Source organism: Chiloscyllium punctatum, chromosome 3 (genome assembly GCF_047496795.1).
Source record: "Chiloscyllium punctatum isolate Juve2018m chromosome 3, sChiPun1.3, whole genome shotgun sequence".
Lineage (NCBI taxonomy): Eukaryota > Metazoa > Chordata > Chondrichthyes > Orectolobiformes > Hemiscylliidae > Chiloscyllium > Chiloscyllium punctatum.
Genome location: NC_092741.1, coordinates 75,600,764 through 75,624,441, shown reverse-complemented (window position 1 = coordinate 75,624,441; position 23,678 = coordinate 75,600,764). Strand labels below are relative to the sequence as shown.

The 23,678-nt window shown below is 39.5% G+C and overlaps 1 protein-coding gene across 1 annotated transcript in view; it reads right to left on the bottom strand.

Moving 5' to 3' along the window:
- Positions 1-23,678, bottom strand: part of LOC140454918 (cytosolic carboxypeptidase 2-like) — a 63,717-nt gene that overhangs the window by 4,673 nt on the left and 35,366 nt on the right. The window contains exons 9-17 of the mRNA XM_072549633.1: positions 22,728-22,873; positions 21,396-21,494; positions 19,658-19,803; positions 16,484-16,611; positions 14,950-15,089; positions 13,742-13,886; positions 12,823-12,936; positions 10,654-10,707; positions 9,664-9,823 (exon numbers count right to left, since the gene is read on the bottom strand). Of these exons, the coding sequence (XP_072405734.1) occupies positions 9,664-9,823; positions 10,654-10,707; positions 12,823-12,936; positions 13,742-13,886; positions 14,950-15,089; positions 16,484-16,611; positions 19,658-19,803; positions 21,396-21,494; positions 22,728-22,873 (1,132 nt within the window). The remainder of the gene's footprint in view (positions 1-9,663; positions 9,824-10,653; positions 10,708-12,822; positions 12,937-13,741; positions 13,887-14,949; positions 15,090-16,483; positions 16,612-19,657; positions 19,804-21,395; positions 21,495-22,727; positions 22,874-23,678) is intronic.

Sequence of the window (23,678 nt, the reverse complement as noted above, 5' to 3'; positions counted from 1 at the left end):
CTCTATCCAACTCTTTCTTAAATGAATCCAGAGACTGGGCCTCCACTGCCCTCTGGGGCACAGCATTCCACACAGCCACCACTCTCTGGGTGAAGAAGTTTCTCCTCATCTCTGTCCTAAATGGTCTACCCCGTATTTTTAAGCTGTGCCCTCTGGTTCGGTACTCACCCATCAGCGGAAACATGTTTCCTGCCTCCAGAGTGTCCAATCCTTTAATAATCTTATATGTCTCAATCATATCCCCTCTCAGTCTTCTAAACTCAAGGGTATACAAGCCCAGTCGCTCCAGTCTTTCAGTGTAAGATAATCCCGCCATTCCAGGACTTGACCTCGTGAACCTACGCTGTACTCCCTCAATAGCCAGAATGTCTTTCCTCAAATTTGGAGACCAGAACTGCACACAGTACTCTAGGTGTAGTCTCACCAGGGCCCTGTACAGCTGCAGAAGAACCTCTTTGCTTCTATACTCAATCCCTCTTGTTATGAAGGCCAGCATGCTATTAGCCTTCTTCACTACCTGCTGTACCTGCATGCTTACCTTCATTGACTGGTGTACAAGAACACCCAGATCTCTCTGTACTGCCCCTTTACCTAAATTGATTCCATTTAGGTAGTACTCTGCCTTTCTGTTCTTGCCACCAAAGTGGATAACCATACATTTATCCACATTAAACTGCATCTGCCATGCATCTGACCACTCACCTAACCTGTCCAGGTCACCCTGTAATCTCCTAACATCCTCATCACATTTCACCCTGTCACCCAGCTTAGTATCATGGAAAAGGATAGACCAGATCTAAAAGTTGAAGTTCTAAATTGGGGAAAGGCCAATTTTGACAGTATCAGGCAAGAATTTTCAAAAGCTGTTTGGGTGCAGATATTCGCAGGTAAAGGTACAGCTGGAAAATGGGAAGCCTTCAGAAATGACATAACAAGAATCCAAAGACAGTATATTCCTGTTAGGGTGAAAGGAAAGGCTGGTAGGTATAGGGAATGCTGGATGACTAAAGAAATTGAGGTTTTGGTTAAGGAAAAGAAGGAAGCACATGTCAGGTACAGACAGGATAGATCGAGTGAATCCATACAAGAGTATAAAGGCTGTAGGGGTTTACTTAAGAGAAAAATCAGAAGGGCAAAAAAGGGACATGAGATAGCTTTGGCAAATAGAGTTAAAAAGAATCCAAAGGGTTTTTACAAATATATTAAGGACAAAAGGGTAATGAGGGAGAGAATACGGCCCCTCAAAGATCAGCAAGGCAGCCTTTGTGTGGAGCCGCAGGAGATGGGGAAGATACTAAACGAGAATTTTGCATCAGTATTTACGGTGAAAAAGAACATGGAAGATGTAGAATGTCAGAAAATAGATGGTGACATCTTGAAAAATGCTCATATAACTGAGGTGGAAGTGCTGGATGTCTTGAAACGCATAAAAGTGAATAAATCCCCAGGACCTAATTAGGTGTACCCAGAACTCTGTGGGAAGCTAGAGAAGTGATTGGTGGGCCTCTTACTGAAATATTTGTATCATCGATAGTCACAGGTGAGGTGCCGGAAGACTGGAGGTTGGCAAACGTGGTGCCACTGTTTAAGAAGGTGATAAGGACAAGCCAGGGAACAATAGACCGGTGAGTCTGATGTCAGTGGTGGGCAAGTTGTTGGAAAGAATTCTGAGGGACAGGATGTACATGTATGTGGAAAAGCAAGAACTGATTAGGGAAATCACGTCTCACAAACTTGATTGAGTTTTTTGAAGTAGTAACAAAGAGGATTGATGAGGCAGAGCGGTAGACGTGATCTATATGGCATTCAGTAAGGCATTCAACAAGGCTCCCCATGGGAGACTGGTAAACAAGGTTAGATCTCATGGAATACAGGGAGAACTAGCCATTTGGATACAGAACTGGCTCAAAGATAGAAGACAGAGTGTGGTGTTGGAGGGTTGTTTTTCGGACTGGAGGCCTGTGACCTGATGCCACAGGATCGGTGCTGGATCCACGAATTTTCATCATTTACATAAATGATTTGGATGTGAGCATAAGCGGTACAGTTAGTAAGTTTGCAGATGACACCAAAATTGAAGGTGTAGTGGACAGCGAAGAGGGTTACCTCAGGTTATAACAGGATTTTGGTCAGATAGGCCAATGGGCTGAGAAGTGGCAGATGGAATGTAATTTAGATAAATGTGAGGTGCTGCATTTTGGGAAAGCAAATCTTATACACTTGATGGTGAGGTTCTGGGGAGTGTTGCTGAATAAAGAGAGCTTGGAGTGCAGGTTCGTAGCTCCTTGAAAGTGGAGTCGCAGGTAGATGGGATAGTGAAGGACGCGTTTGGTATGCTTTCCTTTAGTGGTCAGAGTATTGAGTACAGGAGTTGGAATATTGCATGTAATTCTAGTCACCCTCCTATCAGAAAGATACTGTGAAACCTGAATAGGTTCAGAAAAAAGTTACAAGGATCTTGCCAGGGTTGGAGGATTTGAGCGATAGGGAGAGGCTGAACAGGCTGGGGCTGTTTACCCTGGAGCATCGGAGGCTGAGGGGTGAGCTTATAGAGGTTTATAAAATCATGAGGGGCATGGATAGGATAAATAGACAAAGGGGTGGGGGAGTCCAGAATGAGAGGGCATAGGTTTAGGGCGAGAGGGGCAAAATATAAAAGAGACCTAAGGGGCAACTTTTTCACGCAGAAGGAGGTGCGTGTATGGAATGAGCAGCCAGAGGAAGTGGTGGAGGCTGATACAACAGCAACATTTAAAAGGCATCTGGATGGATATATGAATAGGAAGGGTTTGGAGGGATATGGGCAGGTGGGATTAGATTGGATTGGGATATCTGGTCGGCTTGGACAAGTTGGACCCAAGGGTCTGTTTCCGTGCTGTACATCTCTATGACTCTATGACTCTAATAGAACAGCTAAATAATATATAAATGGAGAAAGATTACAGAAGGCTGCAGCACAGACCGATTTGCAACTCCTCATGCATGAATCACAGAAAGATGGCATACAAATCAGCAGATAATCGAAAAAGAAAATGGAATGTTGGCCTTTATATCAGAGGGAATAGAATACAAACAGAGGGAGAAATTGCTAAAGATATACAAAGCACTAGTCTGACCACAGCTGGAATACTGTGATCTCAGAATACATGATTGCCCATCTTAGTCAGAGTTGGAAGGAATATCCTCTTTCAGAGGAGTAAAAGATCTGTGGAATTCTTTACCACAGAGGACCGAAGAGCCTTGTTAAGGGTTATTAAATGTATTCCAGGCTGAGATAAACAGATTTTTAATTATTAAGGGAATCAAGGGCTATGAGGAAAAGTCAACAAAGTAGAATTCAGGATTACCAGTGCAGTCATGATCTCATTGAATAATAGAATGGCTGGCTGGGCTGACAGGCCTACTTCTCTCTAACATCTCAGGGCCTTAATGTTTGCAGCCAAAGCATTTGATTTTAATGTGAACATCACTGAGGCTACAAGCAATATTCAGGAATTGTGATAAGGGTTGTCCTGCACAAATCCATATTCACACCACTTTGTAAGTTATGGTATGGAATTCAGTGATGATTGAATGGGCATTAGAGGTGAATAATGGAAAGCTTGCATGTCCACTCTGCCTGATCTTTCCGTGGTCTGCCAAGATAAGCCTACAAAGTGCTACCGCTCTCCTGCTAAATGCGGACCTATAGGATACTCAACCATTTCAAGACAATTTAGCAGTCACAAGATTTCAGAAACATTGAAGGCTAACTGATGATGGAAGAGTAAATAACAAGTTCCTCAGGATTAATTCCAGCTCTCTGCTGATCATAAGACTTCACTCCACAACATTTGGATAGCATATGCTGACTGAATCCACAAGAGTTGCCTAACCTCAGGCCCACGTGGAATTGCTGCCCTAGCTCTCTGATTGCAGCATGCTCCTTTTCATTGAGGAAGATCTGTAATGTGTAGATATTTGAGGGTGGGATCGCCTCAAGGTATCAAGCAGCCAATTGTATGGAATAAAAACATTTCTTTAGGAACAGCCAAATTCAACAACTACAGAAGTAATCAGGTCAATGTATACTTTGGACTAATTTGTCACATAACCAACAGTACATTTCACAATAAAAGGAACTCATTTTGAATGAGTTGGCAACCCAACTCATTCATTCTGGAAGTAGATAATGATTCAATTCTACCTTGGCTCATACTCAATGATGCATTACTCTATCATGAGCTCTTGATGTTTCTCTTCATCAATTCTTGTGATTCTTATCCTAAAGAGATTGCTGTCAAACTTCCCTTCTCCCCCACCACCATTTCCTTTACATCTGGGACATTCTCCTTTGTCAGCTCCAGTCATGAAGGGCACAGTATGTCACAATAATATAGCACACCCTTTCTGGACTTCACTCCATGATACTGCCAGAGTGTATCAGGCATCGAAACCTCATCTTAATAATCCATCTCATCCAATATGGCTGTAGTGAAAGTGTTCTTTCTCTATTGAACACTGTAAGAGTTTTGTAAAGGTGTCATTACCTATGTTGGGTATGCCTTGTCTCCCAGCAGCCATCCCTGCATGGTCCAAAGACCTTGGAAAGTCTCCAGTATGTATGCTTCACAGCATCTCCCAGATTATCTGGTTTAGACTTTCAAAATCTGGCATCTATGGTCACAGAAACATTGAACATTGAGGAGTGGAAGCCTTTTCTGTTGATAAACACTGCAAGTTGCCGATCAGGTGCTCTCAAAGCAACATTGATGCAGGCTATAGCTCCCTGTACCTGAAGGAGGCCAGGAAAGATAGAGAATCCCACTATATCCTGACGATGTCCAGACTGCATGGGCATGGATCCCCATACACTGCTAAGACCAAGCTCCTGACTGATGTTAGCCAGCTGGCTGGACTGGGGAATCAGATATGTCCAGTAACTGTCTTTGATAGCACACCTGAATGAGTGGGCAGTCCCCCTTGATCCCATTAAGACCTGGTTCCCTTTGAATTTCATACATGGCCATTTTGTTGATGCACATGCTGTGTTTGTTTGCCATGTAAGCTACTGGTATATTCTATATATGCAACATTAACATAGTTTGGTGCCATTTAGCAACGCGTCCTACTCTGGAAAGTAATTGAGCTGAAAACCAATGCAATGCACAGAGCCTGGAAGCCTCTAAGTGAGTTACCACTGAAAATGTAAGCCAAGAGTCATAAGATGCATTCTTTATAGACGCACAAGATGTGTGCACATTCCAGCATGCAAAGTGACCTGGAAGAATACAAGTCATAAGTGTTCCTGAGATCCAAAGTGAAGTCTTGAAGTGCTGAATTGGCATACGAGTTGGTCTGAAATTAGCAATGACGATGTGGTGAGTTTGGTGGTTTGGCAATGCCTAATTCCTTGCATGAAGGCTGGAGGAGGATGGTATCCATGGACCATGGACTAAGGTGTTGTGATGAAGGACAGAATTGTCTCAAGGCCCAGAGCTGTTGCTGCCAGGTAATCACTCTGATTTCCACGTTGGGAATTGTCACAATCAAGTTTATTGGGGAAGGAGAGATGAATTGGGAACTGCAGAAAAATGAGACAGGATTACTATACAAATAATAATCGTATAAATTGATTGGAATAAGGTAGTTCAACTCATTACTGAGATTCATGTCTAAACTCTAAGGGGAAAACTGGAAAAGATTATTTTCTTTTTTTCTGCCATATTTTCCCAATTTTCTTACTTTTGCCCATACCACTCAGGGAAGCTGAAAATTCTGCCCTCTATAATGCTGAATCTTGCAAAAAAGAAGTCAAAATCTCTGTATTCTGTGGCCAACAATAATGAAGGTAATCATTAAGTTATGCATATTACGCCACAATATGTTTATGCACTGTCTTTAACTTCAGTAGCCACTTATTGATATCTCATTCCTAATATCTTCAATTATCTACTACTGTAGAATTGGTATACACCTTTCATAACTTAAGCCTGCCACAAATATCCAATCCCTATTCAAGCTCTTGGCACACAGAGATGGGTGTGGTGTTCAAATGCTTCCTGAAATTTCAATGATTTCCTTTTATTGGATCAGTCCTTCTTTCAAATCAAAGTGTTTTGGACCATTCATAGAACATAGAAATAACAGATTTCTTCCAGAGTTAGTCAGGTCTGCAATTTGACAAATGAAAATTGACCTGTTAAGCTTATGCTTCTAAATGATCGTAGATTATTGCTATGATTAGTGAAAATTATTGGTAGATTAGCAAGAAAGAACCAGTGTTTTGACTTGGTGATTCACAGATTTTGTCTGACAAAAAATGCTTTTCCTTTGATTTATTTTACATAATGGAAATAACAACCTTTCTATTTGAATTTTATTTGAATTTGCCAGATTGACCTTTTGAAGTAGTTTATATTGGTCTCGCAAATTTGAATGCAAATATCCCTGAATTTTGATTAAATAATTAGCAGGATAATGGCAATCTTCTCTGAGCTGCTCTCTTTTAACAAAAATAGTGCTGTATTCATAACATTTATAAAAGTACATAATGTAACCAAAATTGACATTGCAAAAGTGCAAAACATCAATTCTTTTCAATAAAGTATGTTAGTCACTACATTTACAATTATAGTTAAAATTTAACAAAATTAATATATGAACCCAAAGTACTAAGAGGATTTTAACGTGTAATTCCAAATATTGATTTTTTTTAAAAATAGGAGAACTGACACAGCCAAAAAATGGCTGCAAATGTAAATAATGTTGTTGTCTGAAGAGAGCGCCATGAAATGTCACATCGAGAGATGTGAAGATAAATTCAAATAACAACTCTTCAAAGAGGGAAGATGCTAGTCAATCTGGAATCTCTTGTAATTACTAAGGTAACAAGAGAATGATGACTCCACTCAACAGCAAGCTGTATCCCATGGACTACATCCCAAACCACAGATGCATTTCATGTTTCGCCTCAAAAAACATAAACAACCAATTTCAACTCTACTCCTCTGTACTAGTGGGACTTAATTCTCTCATATGGACTAGCAGGCCAAGATACAGTGTGTATTAGCCTAGATTCAAGCATTAGAGATCAATCCAAGCAGTGACAACATCAGCAACAGAGTGAAGGAGTGCAAACCTGGGAGTGAACAGCGGCAGCTGCAGCAGGATAAATACCTGAGGAGAGGATTTAATGCATGGAGTATGGCAGGTAAGAACTTAGAGCTTGGATTAGTGCATATAAATATGACAAGACTGGCAGTTTGGGGTGCGAGAGAAAAAACTGTTAGCCTTGTACAAAATCTTTGTTTCGCTTTTAATCAGAGAAACGGCCCCAGAGGACTGAAGAATAGCCAATGGTATTCCTTTGTTTAAGAAGGGCAACAGGATAATACAGGAAATTACAGGGCAGTGGTTGAGAAATTGTTGGAGAGATTTCTTAGGGATATGATTTACTCACATTTGGAAAATTACAGACTAATTAGTGATAGGCAACATGGCTTTGAGCAGGGCAAGTCAAGTTGGTGTTTCACAAACTTGATTGAAGTTTCTTAGGAAGTGATAATGATGCTTGATGAGGGCAGGACTTTAGCAAGGCCATTAATAAGGTACCTCACGGCAGGCTGTTACAAAAGGTAAAGTCAAATGGGATCAGCAGTGAGCTGGTAAGATGGAGTCAAAACTGGCTTAGTAATAGAAGATAAAGATTAGTGGTGGAAGCACGTTTTTCTGATTGATTGAACATCTGTGAGATTGGTGTTCTGCAGGGATCAGTACGAGAACCTTGGTTGTTTGTAAATTATATATATGATTTGGAGGAGAATGTAGGTGACCTGATTAGTCAGTTTGCAGATGACATCTTTCTCACTCAACTTATTATGTTATGTGCTGTCACATCTATCTCGAAAGATACAGTGAAAAGTGTTTTGTCGTCACAATCTGGTGCAAATTTGAGCTATACAAAGAATAAAAAGAATTTACACAAATAGGGTTCATCTTCTGTACAAGAGATCTTCAACCACAGCTCCACGGCTTCAGCAAGGTGTTCCAGGCCTCAAGGGGTCCCTGCTACTGGTACAGCAAAGACAACGATACTTCAGGCACACGGCAGCCGGGAATCCCCACTGCAGGCACTGCCACTCTCACAGCCAAACACCCACTGAGAGCCTGAGTCCATGCTTCAAGCCTTCTGCAGCCAGGAGTCCCCATTCCAAACACCAACACTGCCACAGCCAATGCTCTGAGTTATTAATCTTAATTTAGGTTTCATAGCTTATTTGATAGAACCAGTGAAGATAGAACACGATCTTGTAAACCAGTGATCATGTATTTGACTCTTAAATGGAGGTGGTCTCTTGGTGATAATTTCACTGGTCTAGTAATCCAGAGTCTGTTAAGGAAAGAAATCAGCCATCCTTATTTGCATGTGATTTGCACATGATGCCTAATGCAGAGCTTCCAGCAAGGTATTTGGCTCTTTCCTGCTTGCTGAGCAATTAGGAAGGCCAATAAATAGATTAGATTACTTACAGTGTGCAAACAGGCCCTTTGGCCCAACAAGTCCACACCGACCCACAACCCACCCATTACCCAACATTTACCCCTTTACCTAACACTATGGGCAATTTAGCATGACCAACTCACCTAACCTGCACATCTTTGGACAGTGGGAGGAAACCGGAGCAAACCCACGCAGACACAGGGAGAATGTGCAAACTCCACACAGTCAGTCGCCGGAGTCGGGAATTGAACCCAGGTCTCTGGCGCTGTGAGGCAGCAGTGCTAACCACTGTGCCACTGTGCCGCCCTAATGTTGGCCTAATCAGTGATGCCCACATCCCTTGAAATAATAAAAAAAATCTTGCAAACAGAATGTGAAATTGCAATATTTTACAATCATTCTTGCCTCGAAGATCCTTTATTATGAGGTCACTAACTAGAATAAATTAGATAACTCATAGCTGTATTCTAGGTAATACTTTCATGAAAACCTCGACCAAAGTTGTGGCAAAGTTGCAATTATATTAAATTCCTGCTGGTGGCAATCTTGAGTTGTAGAAATGTAATTTTAGCCAAACTACCATTCAAAATAAAGGCAAATTCCACTAAACATAATTTGTTTTTGCATTTGTTATATACATGCCTGAATAAATATCTTAATATCTTATTGAACTGTAAAGTATTATACAATCCATATGAAAATTATTACAAATCTAACTGAACACAACTTTGGCATTTATTGGTGTGCAGATTTATTTTCCTTCCTTATATAGAATGAAGAAATATTAATACATCAATTGCATTGAATGAAGCTCAAAATGGGAGGTGTATGTGGTCTTATAGTCCCCCATATGTGACATGAAAATAGAAGCAAGAAACAAAGAAAAACAATTAGTCATGACTCACTTTAGAATACATCACTTGCATTTACAAATGGCTCTATTTTCTGCATTTTTCAATAGGGATTAATGATAAGCAATCAAGAGCAATACCTTCATCTAACTATTTTCCTTCCATATCACAGAGGAATATGCCTAATTCTGTCACTTCCACAACTGCAGTTAAATCCAGTATCTCAGAATATGGAAGAAATTAATCTAGGACCATGCTGATGTGCTCTATATGCAGTTAAGGCGTCTGCAAGTATTCAGAGTAAACCACTGCCCCTTTTTCTTTCCTTACCAATGTTTCTGTAGTCGTTCTCATGTTGGGAAAATACTGCTTCCTTCTTACTTCCTATTGTTTGTCTGTTTAATCCTTTATTATACTGGTGGTCAGTGCAGACGTAGAATATCTGATTCTTAACTGGGATATGACTGAATTCTTCTTTCTTTCTTAGTAACTAAAAGAAAAAGACCACAAACAATTAGTTCTCAGTTGATTTTCCTTGGACAATTGCACTTTTCAATATAAAATCCCTTGAAGGAATACAGTTAGCATTGGTTATTTTTAGTTTAATTCCATGACAGTTGCTTGCTTTTCGATATTTTAGTTCAAACAGAAGTATCAGACTGACAGACATTAGCAGGGGCAGTAGAATATTGTAACAATGTAATGTATGAAACAAAAGTTTGATTGATGCCCCTGGGTGAATGGCAAATCAATTGCATTTAATTTAGCTCCATCTAATTCACTAACTCTTCAATCACAGTGCATCCATAATTTTGCTTATGTCTACATTTCTAGACATGCAGAATGAAGGTGATGCACCTGTGAATAAAGTTAATAGCCTGATAGTAAATAGGTTGGCACAGTGGCTCTCTGGTAAGCACTGCTGTGTCACAGTACCAGGGAACTGGGTTTGATTCCACCCTTGGGCGACTGGATGTGTGGAGTTTGCCTATTTTTCCTGTGCTTGTGTGGGTTTCCTTTGGGTCCTCCAGTTACCTCCCATATTCCAAAGATGTGTAGGTTAAGTGGGTTGGCCATGAGAAATATGGGGTTACAGGGATGTGGGTGGGTCTGGGTGCGATGCTCTTAGGAAAGTCAATTTGGATTCTTTGAGCTGAATGGCCTGCTTCCACACTGTAGGGATTCTAGTGACATTGTTAAAGACTTGTGAACATCTTCCTAATGGATGGAAATATTTGGTGGCAATTGCAAAGCAATAAATGGATAAGTTAAAATTGGCTTGGGAAAATAAGATTCATGTATGATACTGGAGATACTTACATGAGAGTTTGATTGCTCTTGTAACTTTTCAGCTTTTTCCATTTCTTTTAATCGCTGTAAAATATCAGTCATTAGTTAAGTCAAAGTGTAAGAAAGCAGAGAATAATTAAAGGCTATTTGGATCAGTGTCCAAGTTCACTTTACAGTATATGGAATGCCATGGATCAGACCTTAATCCCTTGTAGAAAAGTTCCACAATAACTTTTCCCTGTCATTTGCTAAATGAGATGAAATTCAAATATATTTATCTACTTCAGTGTTTCTGAAACTGACACCAAGATCGTTTGAAGGCTCTGTTGGATTTGTGAATTCTGGGAGCAATATGTTGATCATTGAGTACTATCCCTAGTTACCCTTTTGTCCTTAATGTCTTTATAAAATCCCTTTGGATTCTCTTTAACCCTATTAGCCAAAGCTATCTCATGTCCTCTTTTCACCCCCCTGATTGCCCTCCTAAGTATACTCCTACAGCCTTTGTACTATAAGGATTAATTCGATCTCTGCTGTCTATACCTGACATATGCTTCCTTTTTCTTAAACAAAACCTCAATTCTCTAGTCATCCAGCATTTCCTAAACCTACCAGCCTTTCCTTTCACCCTAACGTGAATATACTGTCTCTGGACTCTCATTATCTCATTTTGAAGGCTTCCCATTTTCCAGGAAATATGTTAATGTGCAGATTCTGCATATAATTAAACAGTGATTAAAGACGAATGGAATGCTATCCTTTATCACAGGAGAAATTGAATATAAAAGTAAGAACACCATGCTTCACTTATATAGGACTGAGACCACAATTTGAACATTGTGTGCTGTTTTGGTCTCTTACTTAAAGAAATATATAAATGCATTGGAAATGGGTCATAGGAGATTTATTAGATTGATAACTGGAATGAGCAGGTTGTCTTATGAGGATTAATTTGACAGACTGAACTTGTTGAATTAGGAGGGACTTGATTGAAGTTTATAAAATCCTGAACTGTCTTGAGAAAGTGGATATCAAAATAATATTTCATCCAGTAGGCAATTCCAAACCAGAGGGCACTATTTAAAATGAGAAATCACCCTTTCAGGACAGAGATAGGGAGATTTCCTTTTCTTTAAGAGCATTGTGCAACTGTTGAACACTGTCTCAGAAGGCGTTAAAGATGGATCATTTAATATTTTTAAAGTAGATGTGGATAGATTGTTGTTATGTCAGGGAATCAAAGATTATCAGGAGTAGATGGAAATGTGGAATTTAAAAAACAAACAGATCAGCTGTAATCTTATTGTATGGCAGAGCAGGTTTGAGGGGCTGAATGATCTATTTCTACTCCTATTTTGGACAAGAGGAAATTAGCTTGAGAGATAGATCACCAAACCTTGTATTCTTAACAAAGATTGAAATAACCATAAAAAACAGTTCAAAAAAGAACATGAATTTTATATTGCAACTTTTGTGATCTTGGGATGTCCAAAGTGCTTCACAGCTAATTAAATATTGAAATGTAGTCACTGTTTTATAGTAGGAAGTCCAACCTGCTCATTCACAATGGCATGGTCTTGCTCAATCACAAAGCAATTTGTTGTTGTTGATATCCAAATGCTGGGCCTAGCAATTCTGCTATTTAAGTAATGCTGAAACATTGTTTTCATCAACCTGAAAGGGTAGATAAGGACTTATCTGAAAGAAAGCATGTCTAACTGTAGAGACAACTTAGATTATAGGCAAAAGGGGGGCAGGATCTGAACTCACAATCCCTGGACTTTGCCCATCGTCAGTAAGATGCAGCTGATAGCTTTAAGAGGTCTATTTCCTAATAAATGCCATAATTAAGTCTAACTGCATGTGAGAATACATTGCCTATTGACCATACCAAGCAATGCTCTGACTTTCCAAAGTCAAAACTAGCCAAAGCCAATTTTGTTAAAATTGACATACCCCTGTCAATGAAAGTCACATGAAACAAAGTTATTATGCTGGATCAAGAGAAGGATTAACAATATTTACTGACACATTCTGTTTGTTCCTATCTATTGGACTTTCTATTCTGTCTTTGAGGATCTTAAAATTGTGAAAACATACCTCCAGTAGAAACACAATGCAAAGTTATAGTATAACATTGTTCATAAATGTCAATCACATTGTTTGTATGAACAACGCATAGAAAGCTCTGTGCTTTACCTTTGCTGTTCTTTCCACTATACGTTCCTGGGCAAACATTGGGATTCCTCCGTTGCTGCGGTTTGCATATTGATTCACAAATGGTGTGTAGCTCTTCAAGATCCTTTGATTTATCTGTAATTTCTTAGTTGGCTTGTTTACTTTACAATAAATTCATTTGCTTCGCTTGACAAGAGAGATTCTAAGCCCCCTCCCTGCGCCCCCCACACGACCCTTCCCCCGCTCCCCCCCCCTCCCCCCCGACCCCGGCCCCCAGTTAGTTCACAGGAACGTGTTTAAAGATATTGTCTTAATGGTCTACAGCAGCCCCATCTTGGATTCATGCCCCAGAATGTTCCTGCCGACATTGACCTCAAAACAAAAACCCACTTGTTGGCTGGATATCTATTTATTTACCTTGATGTGCCAGGCAATTATTCTGTCAGTAATACATTTATCACATAAAAACAGAAGTTGCTGGAGAAACTTGGTAGATTGGTAGCATCTGCGGACAGAAATCAGATTTAGTGTTTCAGATTCAGTGACCCTTCTTCAGAACAGAACTCTGATTTCTCTGCAGATACTGCCAGACCTGCTGAAGTACTGCAGCAATTTTTGTTTTTGTTTCAGATTTCCAGCAACCCGCAGTTCTTGGTTAGATTTTATGCATTTATGAGACCTGTTCAAATGTAGCATACAATAGCAATGTGGCCAAGTCCAAGGTAAGTGTTGGGTCCTTCCTCACACCCAAAAAATACTCTCAACTGAGACAACACATTAGAATACCCTTGGCAAAATAACAATATTTGAGGAAACATGTTCAGGCCAAATAACCTGCCAGCAGACCTACCAACATCTTGCTGTGTTCCACTTATTCTTACTACAAATGAATCTCCTGCAATATCAGGTGATAAGTTCAATAAAATATGTCCATATTTACCTGCTTTGATTTCAGCTTGCCCATTTGACGAATGGAGAGGGCAGGAAGAGCATATCTGACTTTTGAGGGTTTTTGTTTTGTTGGCTTTGTTTTGGAATAAAGTGTTACTTCTGATTCAAACTCACTATCGCTGTCTTCACTTGTTCTGAAAAATGTAGAGGCATTTTTGTTTAGATGCTAATGCATTTAATCAGAAATTCTTGCCATGATAGTATTACAATTAATAAGGAGAAGTATCATTTTTTTCTTCTCCATCAGATAAGTAGGGTGTCATAAGTAGGGTGTCAGTAAAATACTGGTAGTGCAATAGGAGTAATTTAAAGTCAAGTCCATTAATGGCACCTTGTCAACCACAAACAACATCAAATTTGTCTCATGTGAATGGGACATTTAATTCAATGTCACTCATTTCAACTGTGCCAGTTTGAAAAGTGCCTGAAAATACCATAAATATATAACTATGAAAAGATAACTGTCACAAGATGGTCGGTCCAAATGAGTATGGACTTCCTCACTCCCAGTAAGCCAATAGAAATATGCTTTGTTCCTTTATAAGGGGATGATAAAATGTTGTCACAAAATTACCTCAATCAATGGCGGTCCTGACCTTGATTGGAAAAATATCCAAAAACTTAGAATGATGTGCCCAGTGATTTTTACTTTACTTGCTCAAAGGATAAATGGAATCAATTGTTGACTATCCCTACTTACTTTTGATAAGGGAGTGCAAGCTGTCTTCTTGAACAACTGGAGTCCATTTGATGTAGGTGCAGTCACAATGCCATTCAGGAGGAGGTTTCACGGTATTTGATCCAATGACATTAAAGAAACAACATTATAGTTCCATTTCAAGGTGGTATGCAACTTGGAGGGGAACTTTGAGATTGTGATGTTCCTATGTGTCTGTTGCCCTTATTCGCACAGGCAGGAGAAGCCATGGCTTTGGAAGATGTTGTGGAAGGAACCTTGGTGAGTTGTAAATGAAATGCAGGAGTTCCTGGCAGGTATATCTTGGTCATGTGGCCTTTCTGCTGCCCCACATTGGTCCTATCAGATTATACCAGGAATGCACTGGAAAGATTGCATTCTATAGACAGGCACATACAACTTATAAAAAGAAGCACAAACTCATAAATCTTGAAGCATGTTTAAACAATTTTATACAGCTTTAATATGTGTTGAATTCTTCCAGTGGATTGAATACATACTCTGAATCAAGCACAGCCTCAGGCAAGTTTATCTGGCTTAGCAATGTGCAACATTGCTGTATTGACTCCAGAGACATCTTATCTTCCAGCTGAAGAAAATTCTTTGCTTGTTGATGTCTTGGCTGCTTTTTCAAGTGATTCTATGAAAGTATAATAAAATTAAGACTGTAGGCACATGAGTTTTTAATACTTCAATACTGACAACACTTGTCATAGACATGAATATTTGATTTGTAGGAAAATCTGACAGTTTTATTATTAAGCTTAACTAGATTCCATCTGGATAATTTGAAGCAAAAACGTACCCCAGACGATTAAGAAAACAGACATCTCGAATTAAAACTTCTTGGCCTCGATAGAAAATGGGTAAATTAAACAAAAAGCTAAAACACAATTTGAAACTTGTGGCACCTATTACACAGAACAAGAATGTACAAACAAACTTGGCATGTGTAGTACATTTGATCCTTATTTTAATTGTGTCAACATTTATCATTTTAAAGAATATGAAAATAAGCTCAATTAAATCAAAATGAACTTCAAAACCAGGTCAGTGCAAATGAAGAGGATAATAGAGGGCATGATTTTCCAAGAAGTAGCAATTACATAAAAACTGCCAGACCACCTCTTTTTATGGCATGAAAAAGGTCCATATTTCTGACATGACATTCTGATCGGTGTTTCTTCCAAAATGTGGATCTGTATTTCCATTCTGACAGGTAAGGTAGAACATGGTGGGGTGGGGTGGGAGGATGCATGGAGGCAAACCATGCCCCCTTCTTACAGCAGTCAGTTTCCGTAATCTCTAATTTAAATGTCAGTAATGCAGTCCCCTTAACAATTCTTGTGGAAAGGTAAGTACATAAAGGAAGTGTGAGGCTAGGATGACAGGAAGTAAGGTGCCAAGTGGGTAAGGAGCCAAGGTACAAGGTGAGGGGACTAGGTAACAATGGTAGATTTTCCGGTTCAGTGAGGGAGAAGGTGTGGGTCCAGAGAAGAAGTGGGAATTGGGTCCAGTGGTGGGCAGGAGATTGGGTTTCAGCAATCGGACTTACATTCTGATTGCCTCGGGAGGGGGTTCAGGTGGTAGCAGGGGATGATGTTGAGCTGTTGTGGTCTTGGGCATAGAGGGGATGGCATAGAGGGTTTTTAGTGATTTTCGGGAATTATAGTTGTTAAGGGGTGGATGGGGTGTCAGTTACGTTGGAGGTCAGTTTAAAAGTCACTTGGGAATTATGTAGGACATTTAACAGTCTAATTTTTCCTGAGTAACTATTCCTTAACTGCAGGTGAACCTTCTGGATTCCCTGATTTAAATGAATACTTTTGGAGGGGGTCTGGGCATCGATTAATTGTCCAGTGGAATCTTTAAGTTCCTGGGAAATTCCCTTGGATTCTGGTGTGTTGGGGAGGCTGTGAGGTCTCCATGCATCAGAAATTCCATACCATTAAATTTACCAACATTAATCAATAGGGCAACATTGTGTCAAATGACATGTTTCCATTTTCAGAGATACTCATTAAAAAGGAGTACCTGCATTTGGCGAGATCCTTCTGCTTTGATTGCCAGGACTGGATAACTTAGTAAATGTCTCACCTCTTCATTGTATCCATTTATTTTGCAGCTTCCTTTTACAGCATCCAACTGAATCAAGTTCGAATCTGAATCCAAAATGAAAAGCAAAAAATGTTGTAAATACTAAGGATTTTAATAATAGCAAATATACTTTTAGAATTAATTATAATTGTATGTAATATGAGTCAGTTTAGTGTCACTGCTGCAAATGTTAAGTGACTGATATCCTTTCTAACCACAAATGAAGCTCAGTTAAGTGATCTTTGTATGTCACCACCTGAAGAAGGGTCATGGAAGGATGTTTTACATTGATTTTATCTACACCGTAGTTACCAGCACCTAGGTAACTCTTCTGATGCCTTACTGGGAAGTGCGTGATGAAGTTGTCAAGATTTTGTGGACCAAGTTCTTGAATACTTTTCTGCTTAGCTCAGTTGAAAGTAAATGGGACTCTTAATCTCAGCATCATGGTCTCAATCGTATGTGATACGTAACAGTCAGTTCTGCTCTAATATGTCTTCTGTTTATGCGAATTGGCCATTACGTGATTGGGTGAATAGGGAACATTATTTCTGAAGCACGAACCTTTAAAGTATGTTTACTATAACACGATTAAATCGCTAAAACTTTAAGTGTTGTTTATGTTGCGTGACTTTTGTACACCACTGGGTCGCACAAGAGCGCAGCTATCGCAATCTGGAAGAACTGCTTGTATTTTATTTAAAAGCGTCAAATTGTACTCAATTAACAGACTGAGAAACTTTTAGAAGAGGCTGTTTATGCTCAATTCTTTGGCAGATATTGTTTGTTCCATTATGAAACACTATCACTGACATATTCAGTGGAAATCATCTAGATTAAGTACTTATAGAACCAGGTACCGTTCCTACCACTATTGCTACTTACCCATTTTACTTTGTCATGATTTTGCTAGTCTGATCTTCAACATAACTTTAGGGTAAAGCATGCAATGGGTGCAACACTGTAACTTCAGTTCACCGGATCTACGCATGTGAAAGTTCTCCCTTAGTCTTTTGGCACAAATAAACGCAACAATTGACAAAGCACTACTTTCTACTTTTGGCACACTAGTACTTTAAACTATAGAAAGGAATGTTCTATTTTTGTACTTATCACTTGCCATGAAAGTTTAACCCACAAACAGTGCACAGTTGCTTCCAGTTTCCAACGAGTTTGGGTTTCCCCAATTCACCAAGCAGTAATTTTGGGTGTCTGCTTCCAGGTGCATTCCTGAGTTTGCAGTGAGTTTCCTAAATCCATCATCTGCAGTAAAGCCTCTTCAGGAAAGCCTATAACCTGATCTCAAAATGACTTTCTCAGTGTTGTTCCCCATGGCAAATTAAATCATATTAGCCTGCATCCAAATAGGAATGCTGATTGGCTACTCTTGACACCAACTCATTCATCTTGAAGTAAGTGGAAAGTTTACTTCATAATTGTTTACAATCCAAAACTTTCAGTACCATTCTGGGGCTTTGGGAATGCTCATTGTCAATTTAGAGGTGACTGCCATTGTTCCCAACCCGGACACTGTTTCCCCAGTAACCCAGTCTGGGCTTTCCTTTTATTATTAACTGCCTCAGGTCCAGTAGACTTCAGAACAGGTCACATTTTACCTTTAATTTAAAATCCCAAATCATAATGTTATATATCTCATAACTGGCACAAGATGAAATGCATGGAGAAAGTGAGGACTGCAGATGCTGGAGATCAGACTCAAGCAAGTGGCACTGAAAAAGCACAGCAGGTCAGGCAGCATCTAAGGAACAGGAGACTTGCCTTATCGGGCATAAGATCTTCATCAGCAATGAGGCTTGTGGGCTGGGGGAGGGGGTGGGGGTGGGGGTGGGGGGTGTTGCTGAGAGATAAATGGGGGTGAGGGGGGTGGGGGGAAGTTAGCTGAGAATGCAATAGGTAGATGAAGGAGGGGGAGAAGGTGATAGGTCAGAGAGGAGGGTGGAGCAGATAGATGGGAAAAACGATGGACAGGTCAGAAGGGCGATGCCGAGTCGGACTGGGGACTAGGATAATGTTGGGGGAGGGGAAATGAGGAAAACAGTGAAATCTATATTGATCCCATGTGGTTGCAGGGTATCAAGGCAGAATATGAGGTGTTCTTCCTCCAGGCATCGAGTGGTAAGGGTTTGGCGATGGAGAAGGCCTAGAACCTGCATGTCCTTGGCAGAGTGAGAGGGGGAGTTGAAGTGTTCAGCCACGGCCACAATGTGGATTTCACCAGTTTCCTCATTTCCCCTCCCCCCACATTGCCCCAGTCCCAAGCCTTCAACTCGGCACCGCCCTTCTGACGTGTCCATTGTCTTTCCCATCTACCTGCTCCACCCTCCTCTCTGACCTATCACCTTCTCCCCCACCCTCATGTACCTATCGCATTGTCAGTTATCTTCCTGCCAATCCCACCCTCACCATCCCCCTCCCATTTATCTCTCAGCCCCTCAGCCCACAAGCCTCATTCCTGATGAAGAGCTTTTGGCCGAAACATCAATTCTCCTGTTCCTTGGATGCTGCCTGACCCACTGTGCTTTTCCAGCACCACACTTTGGACCAAGATGAAAAGTATGTTCACCCAAGACATGGAAGAATGCCTGTGAAATGTGCAAAGTGCTCGCTGAGGACAGAATGATTAATGCACCAATCTGCACAAAAATGCTTCTGCTTTATATTAAAGTTTCAAACAGAAAAAGTGGTCATTTATATACAGAATCAAGTATAATAAGTCAGATGTGACAAGCAAGAACAAACTGAAATAAAAACTAAGCATGCTGGAAGTACTTAGTAGATAAATTTGAAATGTTAACAATTGTTTCTCTTTCCACAGATGCTGATGGACCTTCTGAGCATTTCCAGCCACTTCAGTTTTATTTTAGATATCCAGCGTATGCAGTTTGTCACTTTTATAATTAAAGAATGAAAGAGGTGGAATGGGCTCTTATAGTTATTTTGATCAGATTTCTGCAAGTCTACCCAGTTCTTAAATCACACCTGGACTCTACATTTCTGCCTGCACAACTATAAATGAAAAGTAAGCATAAACATATCTTCTAGTTGAAATTATGTTTTTCTCATTTTAGACAGTAGTTCCTTATAAATTACCATTATCAGCAGTGGTTTTTTCATGTTTCTGTCTTTCATCTTCTCCTTCAAACAAATTGAGTTCTGAACTGACTGCCGCAGTATTGTTCCCTCTATGATTTGTTGCTATTGAATATGTCAAATTTAGAATTGCTTCATTAAGTTTCCTACAAAAACAAATTCGCAGAGGATTAAATCTTGACTGTTTACTCTGTAGTAGTACATGATTACAGAAAATTAAAGCCTGGTATTAAAATGACATACATACCAATAAATACTTATGCATAACTTGTGCAACATGTTAATTAGCAATATTATAATACTTAAATTAGATATTGAATTCAAATACTTTGATGTAGCAGCAGCAATTTCTGTTGAAGAGGGGAACATGGAACATGGCTTAAAATACATTGATTCTTTTCCAAGTATTTATATTTTCAAAAAATAAAATGACAGCTGATGGTAGAATGAATACCACCTTTTTAAATGAAATTTTACAATTATAGGATAGAAGATGGATAAGCATCTGCTAAAAAAAAGCATCAAGAAATGAAAATGAAATATGCTGTGTAATGCTTGAACAATCTTCTCCGACAGGTTTACATACAGTTAATGAAGATGAGAAATTGCTGACAATTATGTCACAAGTGGCGAAGTGAAATATAGTATAATTTAGCCATCATTTTGTATATTAAACTCTTTCTTCCTCAAGTTGCTGAGGATCAGAAACACACCTGGGCCCACGTCCACCCCCTCCAGGTCTCAAAAGGTTTGAGGCATTAAAGTGGAGTCACGCCAGGGAAGAGTGAAAGCTCAACTTTAGCTCCTGATTGGCTGAGGAGAGAAATTCAGCGGTGGAAATACCTTTCATTGCAAATTTTAACATTTGACTTTTCACAGATATTTTGGGGATTCAATCAAGTCTAATAGAGATCTGTTAGGGCACACCTAGCAATAGAAGAAGAGCATGATGATTCAAAATGGCCGCTAGCATTCAGCCCAAGCTCCATGGGGTCGTGACCCATGTGTTGAGCAATGTGACATCAACATGTGCCTGAACCTAGAGGCCCAAGATTGTCCCAAATTAGACAATTAACACAGCCAAAACTACCCCCATTGATTGCTTATCAAGAAGTAGGAAAATGCAAGTGGAAAATGTGTTTGGTTATTGACTTTCCTAATCCAAATCTAAGGAATGCTCCTTGTTTAAAGGCTGATTGATCTTGGCTTGCACCTGCAGTAAATGTAGGTTCTACAATGGGGATATGCTCATAAAGTGGATATGGGGACCCACCTATTACTCATTTCCCAATATTACTGCTTGCTGACCATTCCTATGCAAATACACCTTAACAGCATAGTTATATTGTTTGCTCCCAGAGTCCGGCTGACCCAGATTTTCCATTGAAAAAGATCAGTGAACTCCTATTACACATTGTAACTCCCATGCTCCCACCCCCACAATGTCCCAAGTTTCATGGTGTTGAAGTCTAATTGGGAACTTCTGGCTGTTGAGACCCAAGAGAACTGGAACTATGCCTTGCTTTACTTTGTGAAATTTAGGCACATTTCCCTGCTTTGGGAGGTGAAGTTATGTAAGTGGTCCAGGGAGGAAATCCTGATATTCTTGAGTATGGAGGGAACGTTGGATGCAGCGCTCCTATCTATCACGATGGCAAGGGATGAGACAAGAAAATCTTCCCTCCTGCCTTGAAATTTTTCTGACTTGTTATCACACTTTATGAATTACAAAACCTACAAGGGATTTTCATCCAGACTAATATAGTCTATAATGCCTTCACAGAAAGTTTTCCCGATTGACATAAAATCTTGAATGTTGAAATGACGCTCAGCAAGTCTGAAAAAAAGAAAAACAAGCATCAGAATTGGAAATTACAGCTACAGAACTTTCACAAGGAGCTGTTCAAGACCAGTTTGTGTTTAAAAGTGAGAGTGACAGCAGATAACCATGTTTTTCAACCCTCTGTCTGCAGAAACTCCATGCCTCTGTATTCCTCTATCTTTTGACTGGAGATGTCCATCTTTCTCAAATTATGGGCCAGAGTACTCTGGTCAAAATTGATGAGTGGGTTTCATATAACAGCATACAAATACAAGCTTCCACATTCTAAAAGTGAATTTTTCCCTCATCTGCACAAAATGTAGTTCCTCTCTACATACAAGACATAAATCCCTTCCTATCCACGTAAGTGCACAATAAAATGAGATGGCAATGAGACCCCAGTCTTCTCAAAAATGAAAACCCTGAACAAAAAAAGCATAATTTCATCACACAGTATAAAGTGAACCCCAGATTCAGTATCTTTTCCTTCCTTATCTATTAAAACAATTAAAGCTCCAGATCTTTCTCGAGGATTGGCCAAGGCTGATGACTCATTGGTACTGAATAATCATTCTTTGAGTATTCAAAGCCTACATAAATAATTATTAAGTCCTCTATGCACAAAGAAGAGAGAAACCATTGAGATCTTGTTAGAGAGAGAATCAAACAGAGCCTGCAATTGGTAGCATCGTTATACCTGCCACTCCATGAGGTTAAATGCTTTAAAAAGAATATCCTCTTTCACTAGACACTTTTAAGTTGGATTTGGTAGCTCTTCCAGGAAGGGTGGATAGGAAAAATACATTCTGGTATTATTCACAAAAATGTAAACTTATTGAAAAGTAGTGGTGGTAAGCCTAATTTAACTTAAACTTATGAGGCATTCATAAATCCTCAGAAGACAGCTGAGGCAAGAAAACCTAGGCCCACTCCCCTGTCAGTTAATTCATGCAATCATTCTTGCCTGGTTTAATTTTAGCCTTCAACCGCATTTGCAACCCTGGGGGCTGTAATGAACCAATATCCTAACATTCAGTAGATTACTACATTGATGGTCTGCTGCAAGACTTTGCTTTGTCACTCTCAGGCTAAGTCAGTCATCCCACGGCTATCAGCTTTGTCCTCCAGGTTACTGGTGGACTTGTAACCACTGAATCATTAAATTTGCATTCTTGTTTATACTTGTATACACATACATAAATATATTTTAAAAGGTGTGATGTATTAGAGACACAGTGATTTTCTTACTGTTCTTTTATGGCTCCTGAGAATGAGGCTTCTAAGGTGAAGGAATCTTTAAGGCCGAGCTGCCTGTACATCACCACACGTCCTGTCGATTCTTTACACTTTTGGATATGAAACTTGCAGCTCTTCCAGTCAAACCTCTCTGGATCCTCATAACAGAAAATGTAATGTAATTTGTTCAGTCACTCGTATGACATAGATGATACAATATCTCACCCAAGCTCATTATTACTTTTTATTGAGAATATATAGCCAGCTTCAGTAAAGAGATTTGGATTAAATTAAATTCCACAGAACATTTACAAATTAAACTTTGCTCAAGGTTCTGGAAACTCTTAGAAATTATTTCTAATAAGAATCAGAATGAAATAGAAAGCTTTGAGTCATTAAGGATGAATAATGTTTGATCACTTTGGAATGCTTAGTACTTCTATAAGAAGTATTACAATAAAGGCCACTGTTAATTGTTTTAAAATGCTTTGGAATCCACTGCAAGCCTTTTCCAAACCATGAATGTGATTTTCAGAAATATTGATTAACTCCAGCCATGGATGACTGCTCTGTAACTGGTTTTAATTATAAGAAACATTGTTGAAAAACACTGTAGAAATTTCGATTAACCTCACACTATCTCAAAGTCAATCTTTGCTCAATGCCCAAGGCTGATAAATATTGTTAAAATAAGGCAAAAGCAAAACACTGCTGATGTTGGAAATTCGAAATAAAAATTGAAAATACTGAAGGAAATCAGCAGGCCTCACAGTATCTGTGGAGAGAAAAACAAAGCTAATTTGAACCCATATATTGTATAAAATGAGACCCAGATTCTGTATCTTTCCCTTCTTGTCTATTCTTCTTTCCTTTTACATTTCCTAAGTAGCAAAGCATTTGGAGGTAAAAAGGTGTAAATGTTGTGTAATTTATACAGTAGGAAAAGAGGGGTCTAGGGACCCA